Here is a 14,838-nt window from a genome sequence, read left to right on the forward strand (position 1 = left end):
GTGTGGAGGGGGCACGCCGCCGAGCGCTGTTCTTCATGGCGGGGGGAGAAGCGCGGCTTGGGGTGGAAGAAGTGATGGTGAGCCCTTTGCAGAAGGGAGAGAGAACGTGACGTGGGGCTTTTTCCAGGAAGCCCGAGAAAGAACCAAGAGGAGTTTCATCTCGCCACAAAAGAAAAAACCAAATTTTTCAAAGGGCTTCGCAAAGGTGTTTGTTAGCCGTGTGAGCGTGTTTTTTAACAACAAATGACAGAAACTGAAATGTGCTGCTGCCGCCGTCCCCTACCAAATGTTGGCTGCTGGGCAGCCTTCGGATGGCGCGCTGTAGGGATGTGTTTTGACGAGCACTGAATGAGCCCTGCAGCACCCCGTTAAATATGAGGCACCGGGGGTAGGGGAGTAAATGGAGACCCAGGAGAGGAGCGGTGACTTCCTCGGGGCGGCACGGCGGTGCCGGAGGCGAGGACGAGCCCCGGGCCCTGCCGTTAGCAGCCACCTCCCGCCCGAGGAGCGGAGCTAATGCATCTCTTGGCACGGCTCGCGCTGAGGTTGCCTCAGAAACCTTTCTTAGAATAAACTCTTCGGCAGAAGCAGCAGGCAGGAGCGGGCGCTTCTCAGAATGAATTGCATCTGCATCACGCAGCGCCGCTTCCTCCTTTTCAAATTTCCAATCGTGGACGGTCAGCATCGCCCCCATGTCTGAGATTTAATGATATTTGCTTTACAAGAGGGACTTTTCCAACTTTACCTAGAAAAGAGCTAACCCGAAACCCAGCACTTGTGGTTAGCCAGCTTCCGTCAGTGGCTTCAGTCAGTTCGTCTGTTGAAGCAGAGGAAGCCGCGACTGTGACGGGAAGAGGGAGCTGACTGCACACCAGGATCCCGGTGCCTCCGCTTGCAGGAGGACCACAGCAGACAGTGCATAACTGCATTGGTATGCGAGGTGCCAGCAGCCGGGGAGGGCACGTGGCGGGACGAGGGACAGGCAGGGAGAAGGGATCAGGGGGGAGCCTCTCCCTTCACGGCTCGCTCGGGGCCTCTAAAAACCCTCCCCGGCCCCCGGCGAAAGATGTAAGGCTGTATCTTTAAAGGCACCCCGGCGTTCAGTTAAAGTTCAGCAGAAACTAGATCGTCCCGATATAAATGTTTTATTCGGCCCGGAGGGGAGAGGCAGCGCTGCTGGCGGGCGCAGGGCTGGGAGCCGGGCTGGCTGCCGCACGCTGGCCCGGCGGGCTTGGCACCGACTGACCTTTCTGCATTCCGGCTTGTTTCCCTTTTCACCATCTCCGCTTGAGGCATCATGATTTATTTATTTAAAAGAAAACACCCCCCACAACGCACTCCCATACACACACACACACACACACACACACACACACGCCCCCCCGGCATCGCCAGGGCCGGGCGTTCGGGCAGAATTCTGTATTTCAGCAGGCTGGTCCCATCCAGGAGCTCGAGCTACTCTCTGCGGTGCTGGTGAAGGTTGTAGGAGCAGGCTTGAAGGTTTCCCGTGCGAAGAGGTGCAGGATCGTGCGTGCAGAGAGGAGGAGGAGGAGGAAGAGGTGTGCCCCTGCGTGCTGCCAGCGTCCCTCCTGCCCTTTCGGAGAGGTCCCAGCAGCCGCTGTGGGCCGGCGAGTTCACCGGTGTCCGTTTTACCTGCATCTCTCACTGGCACGTCTGTCCCCACAGCTCCTCGCCTCGGGGGGTTTTGCCCAGGCTCTGTGGCTGGACGTCCCCTCATTTCTTATGGGGTGGCAGCTGGATGCTTCCAGGGGAACTTTGGGTCGTGGCTACAAGCTCCGTGAAACCCGAACGGGAGTGCGGGTTAGGTCCAGCCCAGCGACACGGGTTGGCAAAGTGGTGTCTAGGTCCTTCCCCAAGTGTGTCCCTGCACAGAAAGTTTTCAGGTGCCCCCGTTAACTCTTTCGCGGGTGGATCAGGACTGAGCAGGGGTGCTGCCAGTTCCAGGCTCCAGAGTGAGTCCTGTCCTCCGGGCTCTGGAGGTTGCCCAGAGGGCCGTGAGTCTGGTCTCCCTTTTCGCTAGCCTTCTCCTTTCTCAGATTGCAGAGTTCACATGGAGCGTTCTTGGTTTTCATTTTTCACCATTGCCATGAGAACTAGAGAGGCACTTGGCTTTCACTTGAAGAAAAAAAAAAAAAAAAAAAATATTTCCCCTACTCGAGTGACTTGGAGCTGGGGCTTTCAGAAAACTAGTGAGTATGAAACTTCTGACAAGCCATCCGCGACTGCCCGTCACCTTCCCTGCCTGCGATGATCAGGTTGCAGCCTCTGCAGCAGCCACAGACTTTGCTTATATTGCAAAGGAATGCTAGAAAACGCTTGGGGTATTGGTTAATAAAACGTTCCAGGTAGGGAAAGTTTGGTCCAGGTCCTGCTCCCCTTCATCCTTCACACGGATGGGGCCTGGGAGCGCTCTGGGGGTGGGCTTGGAAAGCTCACCCCTTTGGGAGCGAGTCAAATAACAGTATTTGTAGGGCAAATAAGGAGTGGGCAGGAGCTTCAGGGCTCTGCTGTTGCATGCGCCTAGAAACCTCAGGAGATGGACCCGAGGGTCCCGGCAAACCTGCGACTATAAATTGCATTTTACCCTAATTTGCCTCGTTCTTGAAAACCTCGCGCCTGGAGGAGAGCCGGGAAGGGAAGAGCAGTTGGTTCGGGTTGTTTTCCCCGGGTGGGGAGGGGAGATGCTTTGCGGGGGAGGTGTTGGGCCTGGGGACCAGGGAGGAACCTGCCCTCTCCTCCCTCTCGAGGGTTTTACTGTGGCTGGAAAAACAGTGAAATCTTGCCTGGTACTACTATTAAATCTTAATTGTGGGACTGTCGTTTCTTAAAGTCCAAAATATTTTGGCACTTGTCTTGATGAAGGCATATTTTTTGGTACGTATATTTTTTTCCTTTATTAGCAGAAACCATCTGCCCTGTAAACAGGGATCAGGAGAAAAAAGCCTTCCTGGCAGTTTTGCCTCGTGTGGGAATCCTGTGGAGCGCTGCATGGGAAAGGGCCTGCTTTCTGCCTTTTAATCTCGGCAATAGTAAACTCCAGGCAGATCAGAAGCGACTAATTTAAGATGATGAGTCTTGGCATCGCATCTGAATTGCAGAAAGGACGTGACTGTAACTCTCTGTAGAGGTGCACAACCCTGATTTAAGCAGGATGGATGCTCCTGGGAATGAGTGAGCATGGAGGGGGAGCGGGGTCGAGTGAGAGCTTCAGGCAGGGGATGGCAAAAAGCCACAGAGAGCTTGCAGTGGCGTGGAGATAAGCCGTAGGTTTGAGAGAGAGCCCAGCAAAGTCTGGCCTGCGCAGCGGGGTGATCTTTGGTTGCTGTTGCTCGGCGATGTTGAGTGATCTTTGGTTTGGGATCCTGTCAATCCTGTGCGTCGCCTGCTACCCTTTCATCCGCTTCGTTTAGAATATTACCAGTTCCAGTTCTCGCAGTGTCCCCTGAGAGTGTGCGGCCATCCTTACCTTACCCAGCGTTAGTTTAACTTCCATTTCAGAGAGTCTCTCCAGCGTGGGAAGAGAACCGGGGTAGATAGGAAACCAGTTCAGTCTTGAAATGTAAGGTGTCAAGATGCGGTATGCACCCCCTCCTCCTCTCTTGTGGCTTTCTATTCCGTTCCTGCTTTTATTTTTAATGTCACTGGCATGTACGTGAGTGTATGTGTGAGCCTCTGTGTACATATTAATAAACCAGAGCGTGTGTCTGCTGAAGTTCCTGACTGTAACTTAAACACGGACTGTTAGAGAATTTGTGTGCCTGAAGAAAAACTTCATTATAAGTAATCAATTGTAACGTAACCTGTCCCGCATTTTAGTCTGAACCAGCCAGTCAGAATATGATTTTTTTTTTTTTCCTTTTTTCTTTTTCATTAGAAAAGAAGTATTTCAACTATTGGAAGTATTTCCAGGTAGAACGTGGGTTTTTTCCTTAAAAAGCAGAGCCAAACTTTGCTTGACCAAAAAAGCAAACCAGCTTTATCAGCAGAAAATCCTCAGCAAACAGAGATTAAAAGACTGTAAGATGGCAGCGGATTTCTAGCACTGGAAGATGCTTGTCCAGACATGAAATCTGGGCTGGTTTAATGTCCAGTGCTCATGCTTTGCACTGAGGTGTGTCTGAAGAAGAAGTGGCTGGGGAGAGTGAGTTGCTGGAAAGGAAAAGCCAACACTAAGCAACCTTGATTTTCAGTAGTTATGTCTGAAGTGCCTCGTTGCCTCTAGCAGGCAATTTTGCAAACTTTCCAGTAAGATGCAAACGACAGTAACTGCAGAGCTGGTGTGCCTGAGGAATGTCCCCGCGTGGCATGAAAGCTCTGTCTGCACTCAGCCACTCGGGTACAGGTTTTCACGTGGCAGAGGTTAATTGTGAACCCGTGTCTGATCCTCAGGAGAGAAACCTGGACTGGTTCCCCCGGATGCGGGCCATGTCGCTTGTGAGCAGCGACTCGGAGGGGGAGCAGAACGAGCTGAGGAACTTGCAGGAGAAGTTGGAATCCACCATGAAGCTCGTGACCAACCTCTCTGGGCAGCTGTCGGAGCTTAAAGATCAGGTAAGGGAGAGCTGGCTGCGACCGCGTGGGCAGGGCGGAGGTCCTGCAAGCCTCTTGTACCAAGTGGTCTTTCACGGCTTCTGCAAACCCCACGGTGAAGTTTTCTAAAGCTTTGGAAAGAAGTGAACAAACAAAACGCCCTTCCAAAGCCCCGTACCCCAGGCGACCTGCTAACCGAACCGGTGTGGTCCCAAGTGGAACCTCCAGAAAGTAAACGCTTGCGTTGGAGGAAAAAAAAAAAAAAAAAAACAAACCAACAAACAAAACAAAACAAAATCGAAGCTGGCGTTAAGTTAAATCAGTCATCCCTGGTGCAGGGAGCCTCTCTGTATATGTTGTTGTTGTTGCTACAGGTTTTAACCCGAAGACCATAGCATAATCCTGTCAGTCAGAGGGTGTGACATTGATAGAAGTGCTGTGTTGCTGCACGGACCTCAAAACCCACTGAGAAACGGGAGAAATGCCCGAGTGGTTAGCTTGCCCGCGTCTGCTAATGCAGATACAGTCCGGCTGCTGTCACGCTCCGGGCTGCAGCGCAGCCAGCCATGCCCACGGCAATATTTTGCACTGCAGCATGTGTCGCTGCTGCTTCGCCCCGCGGAGGCTGCGCGGGCCCCTGGTGCAGCGGATTTTCGGCAGCGAGGGTTTTGAGGAGGAGTGTTGAGGACTTTGGGCCTGGCTGGGGCTCGAGGGGCCCGTGGGGATTGTTCCCAGCCCAGAAGGCAGCGGTGGCTTCGTGAAAGCCACGGAGGGCGGCGGGGCTTCGTCCCGTGCTGCGCCCGCGGATCACAGCCTGAGTGGAAGTCGAAGGGAAAACGCCGCCGCCTGCCCCGGCGAGGGCTGTCCGCGGCGACCAGCTGCTTATCTTTATGGATCAATAACCTGAGCCCGGTGGTTCCCCGAGTTCAGTTTATATAGATATCGGCGCTGGATCAAACGAGCTGCTGACTTGCACGCGGTGGTATCCCGGGCCAGGCGACGGGATCGCGCCGGGCAGAAGCGGCTTCCGGATTTTTTTTTTTTTTTTTTTGGCCCGTTGCCTTTCCAGGGGCGAAGCCGCCTGCTGCAGCGCGGCCGCCGCAGCTCTCGCCCGCGCTCATCCCACTCCTGCTTCCCCTCTCTGCCCTGGCTTGGCCCCCTCGCCCCGTAAGCCCCTTTACCTTCGCGGAGACGGGAGTCTCTGCAAGCCCATACTGACTGAGATCCCGGCTCCCCGCCTTCCCATCACGCTCCCCATTTCTGATTTTACCCGCCGCCCCACAGAGCCCAAGGAGAGGGATTAACGTGCAGGGTTGGGAGCAGAAAACCTCGCCGCTCCTGGCTGTAATTAGTTTTCAGACACCGTACCGTGGACCCCCCCCTTGCTCTGGTTGGTTTGGAGGATGGAGGACACGGGCGGTTGCTCTTTTGTCTGTGTTTTAATACTTGCTGGGTAGTGGTTTTGCTATTTTGCCTGGAAACAATTATCTTGAAACATGCGTCTTGCGTCGTCTTGTTGAAGAGTGACTCAAAGTGGTCTGCAGTCACCAGGAGTCTTTCCATCAGCTGCAGCCAGCTCTGGATCAGAATGCATTTCTTTCTGAAGCTTGCAGCTCTTGGCTGACCAAGCACTAAAACCCTTTCTCGCTCTTTGTGAAAATAAGAATGAAGGGTTTAGCTTTTAGAGAGCTATTTGACTGTAAAAGCAAAAGAGGAAACCAGCTTCATTAATGTGGTGATGGCTTTTAGGAATTCCCCTAAGTACCCTTATTGAGAGCCCTGCTGAAGTTGCTGGAGGCTCCAATTATGTGACAAAACCGGTATATCCCTCCTCCTGATCAGGAGCTGTCTCCAGTTAAAAGGAACTAACTCGGGGAACTTTCATTTGGATTTATTTTCTTGTAATTAAATAAAGGGGAGACCTCTCATTCATTTGCTTTTCAAGCTCATTGGGTTTCTGGAGGTTGTGATTGTCAGAAACTGAAATCCGGCGTGCCTGGACACGCTTTCCCAAAGAAGTGCACCGAGAGCCATTAAAATCTTGATCACTGAAATTCTGTGCAGGAAGATTACAGCATAATTGGCCGCAGTAGCAGGGGATTAGATGTCGTCAGCCCGGAGCCCTCCCCAGCGCCCTTCCCGGAGGTGGGGGAGGGTGAGGCAGCTCTGCTAAGACGGTGCCTCCTCGCCGGGGACCCCTGACCCCCGTGCCCACTGTCGCCGAGCGGGCGGCCGCTGGCGTGTCCCTGTGTGCCCACTGGTGTGTCTGTGTGTCCCTGTGTGCCCACTGGTGTGTCCCTGTGTGCCCACTGGTGTGTCTGTGTGTCCCTGTGTGTCCACTGGCGTGTCCCTGTGTGCCCACTGGTGTGTCTGTGTGTCCCTGTGTGCCCACTGGCGTGTCCCTGTGTGCCCACTGGTGTGTCTGTGTGTCCCTGTGTGCCCACTGGCGTGTCCCTGTGTGCCCACTGGTGTGTCTGTGTGACCCTGTGTGCCCACTGGTGTGTCTGTGTGTCCCTGTGTGCCCACTGGCGTGTCCCTGTGTGCCCACTGGTGTGTCTGTGTGACCCTGTGTGCCCACTGGTGTGTCCGTGTGTCCCTGTGTGCCCACTGGTGTGTCCGTGTGTCCCTGTGTGCCCACTGGTCTGTCTGTGTGACTCTGTGTGCCCAGTGGCGTGTCTGTGTGTCCCTGTGTGCCCACTGGCGTGTCCCTGTGTGCCCACTGGCATGTCCGTCTGTGCCCACTGGTGTGTCCATGTGTCCCTGTGTGCCCACTGGTGTGTCCCCATGTCCCTGTGTGCCCACTGGCGTGTCCATCTGTGCCTACGGGTGTGTCCATCTGTGCCCACTGGTCTGTCTGTGTGACCCTGTGTGCCCGCTGGCATGTCCCCGTGTGCCTACTGGTGTGTCCGTGTGTCCCTGTGTGCCCACTGGTGTGTCCCCAAGTCCCTGTGTGCCCACTGGCGTGTCCCTGTGTGCCCACTGGTCTGTCTGTGTGACCCTGTGTGCCCGCTGGCATGTCCCTGTGTGTCCAGTGGCGTGTCCCCAAGTCCCTGTGTGCCCAGTGGCGTGTCCCTGTGTGCCCAGTGGCGTGTCCGTGTGTCCCTGTGTGCCCAGTGGCGTGTCCGTGTGTCCTTGTGTGCCCACTGACGAGTCCCTGTGTGCCCACTGGCGTGTCCCTGTGTGCCCACTGGCGTGTCCCTGTGTGCCCACTGGTGTGTCCGTCTGTGCCCACTGGTGTGTCCATGTGTCCCTGTGTGCCCACTGGCGTGTCCCTGTGTCCCTGTGTGCCCACTGGCGTGTCCCTGTGTGCCCACTGGCATGTCCCTGTGTCCCTGTGTGCCCACTGGCGTGTCCGTGCGTGTCCCCATGCCCACTGGCATGCTCACACACCGTGCACACGCCGCTGGCTCCCGCCGTGACCTCCGCCTCGCCCGTCCCCTTCGGCACTCGCAGCGCGCCTCTGGGCAGTGCCCCACCAGGACCGGGGCGTCCACCTCCCCTCAGACCAACTTCGGGCCCTTTGGTTTCATTTTTGAATCCCGCCAGCGTTCCCCCGCAGCCGGCAGCTCCCCCGCAGCACGCTCTGCGTCCCTTTTATTGCCTTTTAGCCCCAGGAGCACCCTCGCCGCAGCTGCAAGGCTTTTGCCAGAGATTCACTCTCCAGGTAAACGTGATGGAGAGCCAAGCTGCTCCGCCTTGCAGCCCTGTGCCCTCTAGACAAGCATTATGCATCTTGCAGGATTAATAACGCTCTGCATCAACACTGCAAATTGCATTTCTTTCTCTGCGTTGTGCTCAGTTGCTTTATTCTTTCTTTTTTAAAAGGCACGCCTTCTGTGTACACCTGCGTCAGGGCACACCATCCCTTTTTTCTACACGGCGTGAAAAAGAGCTGCTGCAGTCCTTTTCCATTGCTCTTTTTTTCCTTTCCGTTTTTATTTTGCGCGTCCTCTGTGTGAAATCATGGCTCTTCGTTTGCTCGCTGAGCCTAACGAGTGTAAACTTCAAAATGAAGTCCTCCTTGCCTTTTTGCGTTTACAACTTGCGGGTTATTTTAGAAACCTTTTAGAAGTGTCCCAGCTGGTTCAGCAGGGGAGCAGCTTGTGCGTGTGTGTCTCAGAGACCGGAGAGCGATGGGAAGACCCCTTTCCTCCTGCTCCCCTCTGCCTGTGAAACGTCACAAGCCTTTTGTGAAAACAGACGTCTAAAAATGTGGGACAGGGGACTGGGAGGTGTGACCCGTCCTCGCGAGGCTGCGGTCATCTTCCTGGAAAGGTAAAATAACAGTTCTGCCCCTCCCCGCCCTGACGAGCGGGGCACCGGGCTGCGGTTGAGTTTAATTATGGTTTCCAGGGGAATTACCGGCTTTCAGTCCTTTCCCCGGCGGTTCAGTGAGCGTCCTCACCCAGAGCCAGCCCGAGCGGAAGCAGGGGCGTGCGCGGTGCTGTACGGCCCGTGGGACGTGGAGGAGCCTTTTGGGGAGTGCCCAGAACTGCCTGTTTTGACCCATTTCTTTCCCCGCAAGGAACTCCAGAGCCGGGGTCAGCCGGGTACCCCGCGCCGGGGGCGGGAAGGGTGTTCACCATCGCCAGAACCGGAGGCTTCAGGCAAATACGGTCAAGTGCATGCTGCAAGTGAACGGAGGGTGCGGGCGTGGCAGCGCCCTTCTCCTGGGGTTACTTCCACAATTGATTGTACAGGCTGACGGTTGTGATTAAACATCTGAAAACTGAAAAAATTAAACGGTTTTGGATGGGGACGTTACGGGGCAAGCATTGCAGGGAACTCCGTGAATTCTCGTAACGAAAAACACGCAGAATTGTATCGTGCTTGAATGCAGGGTGACTTTTTTTTTTTGGCCGGATCAGCCGTCGGGACGGGTTTGGCGGCGCCGGTGCGGTGCTGCCCTTGCGCCGGCACAGCCCGAGGGAAGGAGCCGCGGAACCGGGACGCGAGCGAGCCGCTGGTGCCGAGGGATGGTGTGTGTGTGGGGGGGGGGTTGGAGTGTTGCGGGGGCTCTCGGCGGAGCCCGGGTGCCCCACGAGCCACGGCGGGCTCCCCTCGCATCCTCCTGGGCCGCCCCACGCCTTGGCTCCTGCCAGGCCCAGACGGGATGCCGCGGGGAGCGCCTGCGGTGATCCAGCTGTTCGCTGCTGGAGACCCTGCCCACGCCGGAGTTGTTCCTTACGTGGCGTTGGCAGCTGACGCAAGTTGGCAGAGACCTCCCAAGATTTGCCAAAAAAAAAAAAGTGGAGAAGAGGATTGTGGCCATTTTTAATATCGGTATTAAAAAAAGGACAATCCATTTTCAGGTCCTGATGGCACGAAGCGGGAGAAACGTTCTTTTATCTGATGGGAAGCGCTGCCAGGGGTTTGGCTGCCTGGCAGTGAGGTGGTTAACCACACGTCTTGGCTTTTGGCAGATGGAGAGGGATGTTGGCTCGCTCCCGACGAGAGCGGGAGCGCTCGAGTTTATTCCAGCAAAGACAAGGGTATTCCCGGGCTGACTTGAGGGCTCGCCCCTCTTTGTTCGGTTTTTTTTTTGGTTTGTTTTTTTTTTTTTTCTCTGCCCTCTCTGTCTTCTCTGCCTCGTACGTTGGACCGGTTACAGAGAATTCCTGACGGGGAGGTTCCTGCGAGCTGCTCTCCGCGCTGGCCGCCTGGCTCTGCCGAGCTTTTTCCTTGCAAAACAGTAGTCAGCCTCACGAGCAAGTTCACGGATGAGCCCGCGGGACGGGGCTGCAGTTGCCTCCCTCACCTCCGTAGCGCTTGGCGCAGCCGGCAGACGAGCAGGATTTGCAGCAAACGGGTTTCCGAGTCAGCGCTCATCACCAACGGCGGCGCCGGGTCCTTCGGCGAGCTGACGCACAGGAAACGGCCAGGCCCTAATGAGCAAACTTTTTTTTTTTCATTTTCCAGATGACGGAGCAGAGGAAGCAGAAACAGCGCATCGGCCTCCTAGGACACCCTCCGCCCGTGAATGTGAACCCGCAGCAACCGGCGTAAGTTGGGGGGGGGGGGGGTCACTCACCCCCCCCCTCGCCCCAGCCCCCAGAGCTCCGGTCCGACCGCTGAGGCTGCTCCTGTCGACGTTCGGTTCAGTTTGTAAATAACCCGGTTTTATACTCTCTGTATATGACCGCTACTATATAAAGTTTCGGGCACACGTATTGTAATTAGAACTGCTGGCACGGGACGGAGGTTAAACTTTGTGCCAAAACTATCAAAATTGCCTTTTTCTTGGAAGGACTAAAGAGAGCACCTGAATTGCACTTGAAGAGAATATTTGACTATGTGACATGTATTTTGTATTTAATAAAAAAAAAAAAAAAATAAAAAAAAAATAGAATAGCTAGTATTTATGTTTTTATACAATTGTGCAATATGAATTATGCAATCACAATATATTTGTAACTCCTGAATGTCCGAAAGGGAGTGCACATCTTTGAATCTGGTGTGTTAGTACAATGTAATAAATGGTATAAAATTACAGGTGTAAATGAGGCTGCTGCAAAATTGTGTAACTGGTGATTTTTTTCATACCCTTGGACATTTTTGTACCATGTGTGTAAATATCTTGCAATGCCATTTCTGTTGCCTCTTCCTCCCAGAGATAACACTGGGAATCCGCGAGCTGTTAAATTGGTATCAATTAAAGCAAGACATTACTTTGAGGCTTCCAAATGAGGAAAGCAGGAGGTATTTTTCAAGTGACTTCTTCAAAGTACTGAGGCCAGAGGAGCTCAGATACCAGGTTTTTTAAACGCTAAGATTTCTTAAAGGGAACTTTTTATGCAAAATGAGGTTTGGGATGAGGATGCGCTCCGGGTGAGTCGGTGCAGTCTCCCACAGGCATTTCGTGCCACGACCCCTAAAACCCATCACGAGGCTCCAGGCTTCGCGTTGTCCGAGTGTAGGATCCTTTCCCTCTTTTTTTTTTTTCGTTAGAGACCTACGTGCCTGCTACAGCTGTAGCAAACAGGCGTTGCACCGACTGTCCCGTTAGGGCTGTAGCTGAGCGCTGACATGTGTAATGCTTGTGAGAGAGCCACTGGTTTGAGGTTGGTCTGTCCCACCCCTTCCTCTCCCTCTCCCCCCTCCATTCAGTCACTTTCTTTGGTTTCTGATTCTAGAGAGTATGAAAGGAAACTTGGTTTGTTTGTTTTTCCTCCAATCCATTGCATAGTTTTATACATGGACCTCATTTTACAAAAGCTAACTTCTCTGCAATACTGTCTTAACAAAAAAAAAAAAAAAGAAAAAAAAAAAAAAGCTAGAACCAGAGCTATGAAAATTTGTAAATGCATAAATATAGGTATTTAAATAAATGATGCAAAATACTCGATGGTCAGAGGCTGCTGGTGGTTTGTCTCCCCGCTCCAAGGGGCCTGGTGGCTGTGTTTGCTGTCGCGCTTGCCCACGCGCCCTGGAAAGCCGAGTCGCAGGTAAGGACGGTGCTTTTCCCGGTGGCAGAAGTTGGTCTTTTGATACCAGAGCAAATCACATTTTTTTTCCTGCAGCGAGAGGCACTGGTGCCCCGGGAACCTCGCCTGCTATCCCTCCACCTTGGGATACTTCAGATTCGTACCGCTGATATTTTAGGGTTGTCATCCTCAGACAGGAGTGTGCGAGAGTTGGGCAAAAAAAAAAAAAAAAAAAAGAAAAACCCAAACCTGCTCCAGCTCCAAGTATTGTGTGTGCAGGAGCGTTGCTGATTACGTGTATTTGATTAAGATGTAGCAGGAACTACCTGGCACAATTAATTATCTTTCATCTGGTAAGTGCACCCAGCTGTCTGAAAAAGGTGCGTCTCCCTGCCACAAGTCATCACGAAACGCCAGTGCCAGAGCAGCCGAGGGGCGAGGGAGGGAGGGCGGCCCGAGCAGCAGCCTCCAAGTCAGAGATTTATTAATGAGATGGTGACTTTTTCACCGTGTGTATTTTCCGTCCGTGCGTTGGTCAATCTGCCTGCCCTCTGCAGCTGCTGGCTCCGGGCAAGGGGTGTGCAGAGGGGAGCGTGGCGGAGGCGACTGCCGTCGGCGTCGTGCAAGGGAGGAGCGGGATTTCATTTTCTCTGAGCGGCTGAGACATGTATGTGACTCACTTCTTCCCTTCGCGCCATCCAGGGATCAGCAGGCACACACAGATTTGTCTGTCAGGCTTCCCGGAGCCTCCGCCGCTCAGGTGAGAGGGAGGAGGCTGGAGGGCAGCCGCTCCAAGCGGGCGTCCGTACAGCTGCTCGACGCTGCTTCGTCTTTACCTTAAAAAGGCAAAAACACTGGGCGCTTCAGCAAAAGCGGCTCTGCGCCGCGATCCGTGTGAAAATCAGCAGTGGGAAATCTGGTGTTTTCACGTGTGGTCATCCTTTCCCAGGAGATGTGGGGAGATGCAAAACGCGATGGGTTTTTTGTTTGGTTGGTTGTTTTTTTTTATATATTTTTTTTTTTTTCCCCTCCCTCTGGTACAGCTGCAGCCGGGCGACCGAAGCGAAGCACAACGCCCGCCCTGGCGGGAGCCCCGAACTGCGGCGTGGGGCGGGTGGGTTGGCTTTGGGGGGGTTGTCCAGGGGCGACGCGGCGGGTTTGCGTGGTCCCACTTCTCCCCCGGCTGCCTCAGCTCCTGGTCAGCAGAAGCAGCCTCCTGCCACCTTCCTCCCCTCCGTCCCCAAACAGGTCATTCGTTGCTGCGGGTTGGTTATTTCAATGAAATTCCATGCATAACCATCGCCCGTTTTTACTTTTTTTTTTTCTTCTTGCACTGGTTGGTTTTCAGGACTTGGGTGGGTTTTTCTTTCTGGTTTGGATTATGCTGGATGATGTGCCCGCCGTGGCAGCGGAGGTGAGGAATGGGGAAAACCCTCTTTGGGTTGGGCAGCAGTTTTGATCCTGCAGCTTCTGAGGTTAATGCCCGTGTAAGGGCTTTCCCGGTTTGGTGTGAGATCCGGCGCCTCGCGGCAACTTGTCATTGATCCCAAGGAAAAGCTGCCGGAGGGATCTGTTTTAAATGCCGCGTTTTAGGTATTCTTTTCCACAAAAGCTGAATATCTCTTGAAATCACAAAAAGCTCTATTCGTGATTTGCGGACTCTGAGGTGAAAAAAGCTCTCCGAAACCTGAGATCAAAATCTCCTAACACTACCTTTGGGTTTTTTTAAGCTGACCCGGGAGGCCGAGCGTCGCCCCCCGGAGCTGCCGTCAGATGTGGTACCCGGCTCTCCCTGACCCCTGCAGCGGGGTTTTGCAGCCGTATTTGTCAGGGCCATCAGAAACCGACTCCGCCACGGGGAAGCCTTCAGCAGCGCCGAGGTCGGTGTGCCACCGCGGGGCTCCCGGGGTGCTGCTGCCGAGCAAAGCAGCTGGCTCCTGCGTGCAGGGCAGCGTCTGAACGCGGACGGAAAGCGCCCGCTCCGCTCCGGCCGGTGCCCCTCAAGCCTTTCTAGAAGGTCCCTTGGGTTGGTCCCACCTTCGGAAAAAAGGGCGTGGGCGTGCCGCAGGAGGAAAGCGAGGATTTCTGGATTTGGGAAAACCCGACGTGTGAGGAACCGGGATTGCGTAGCCTTGCAAACGGGGGTGGCGGAAGGAAGGAAGATGTCCCGTGTGCTGTCAGAGTGCAGGCGGCGCTTGCTGAGGATGCGAGGAGAAGGAACCGCTCAGCTGAGCCCGGGAGGTTTAGGTCCTACACAGCGGGGAGTTTTTTGCCTCTCAAAACGCTTCCCTGACATCCAATAAAATTCATGATTTGGTGACGCTGGAGAACGGCAGTTAGCGCAAGGATTAGATTGAAACCGGGGGGGGTTTCACCTGCCTTGCATGCACCTGAGATTTCTTCGTTTGGAATCAGATTTCTTTAAGCAAGAGTGCTGTATGTTAAAGTTTGGGAAGACAATTATTTTGTCTTTTAAATAAGAATTTTCATTCAAGGTGAAAATGAAAGTGACCTTCCGAAGAGGAAGGAACAAAAAGAATCTACCAATTTTGCTAATAATGGAAAGTCCTAGAGGGGAAGGATCTCCGTGTATTCTTTAATTTGCATGAATGGCTGAGTCTGTGGATGAGAATTTTCTTCGCTAATGAAGCAGGTGACACGCTAATCAAGGCAATGCAAATAACTGCTCCAAAAGCCCAGCCGTGGCGCCGCGGCCCCGAGACCGCCACAATGGCAAATTCAAACCTCATCCTCAATTCTGCAGCAAATTGGCAGAGGGCAGGACAAAGGAGCCGGGATTACAGTCTCTGCGCTCGCGGCGGGGACTCGCGCTGGGGCGCGTGTGATGGATACCTCGTTACAT

The 14,838-nt window shown here is 54.0% G+C and overlaps 1 protein-coding gene across 12 annotated transcripts in view; it reads left to right on the forward strand.

The window, feature by feature from the left end:
- ITPR1 (inositol 1,4,5-trisphosphate receptor type 1) overlaps positions 1-11,067 on the forward strand; it is a 177,296-nt gene extending 166,229 nt beyond the window's left edge. For all 12 annotated transcript variants that reach the window (XM_042799767.1, XM_042799768.1, XM_042799772.1 and 9 more), the window contains 2 exons: positions 4,411-4,572; positions 10,471-11,067. In XM_042799767.1, the coding sequence (XP_042655701.1) occupies positions 4,411-4,572; positions 10,471-10,557 (249 nt within the window). In that variant the 3' untranslated portion in view covers positions 10,558-11,067. The remainder of the gene's footprint in view (positions 1-4,410; positions 4,573-10,470) is intronic.
- The last annotated feature ends 3,771 nt before the right edge of the window (positions 11,068-14,838 follow it).

This window comes from Tyto alba, unplaced genomic scaffold (genome assembly GCF_018691265.1).
Source record: "Tyto alba isolate M040663 unplaced genomic scaffold, T.alba_DEE_v4.0 Super-Scaffold_3, whole genome shotgun sequence".
Classification (NCBI taxonomy): domain Eukaryota; kingdom Metazoa; phylum Chordata; class Aves; order Strigiformes; family Tytonidae; genus Tyto; species Tyto alba.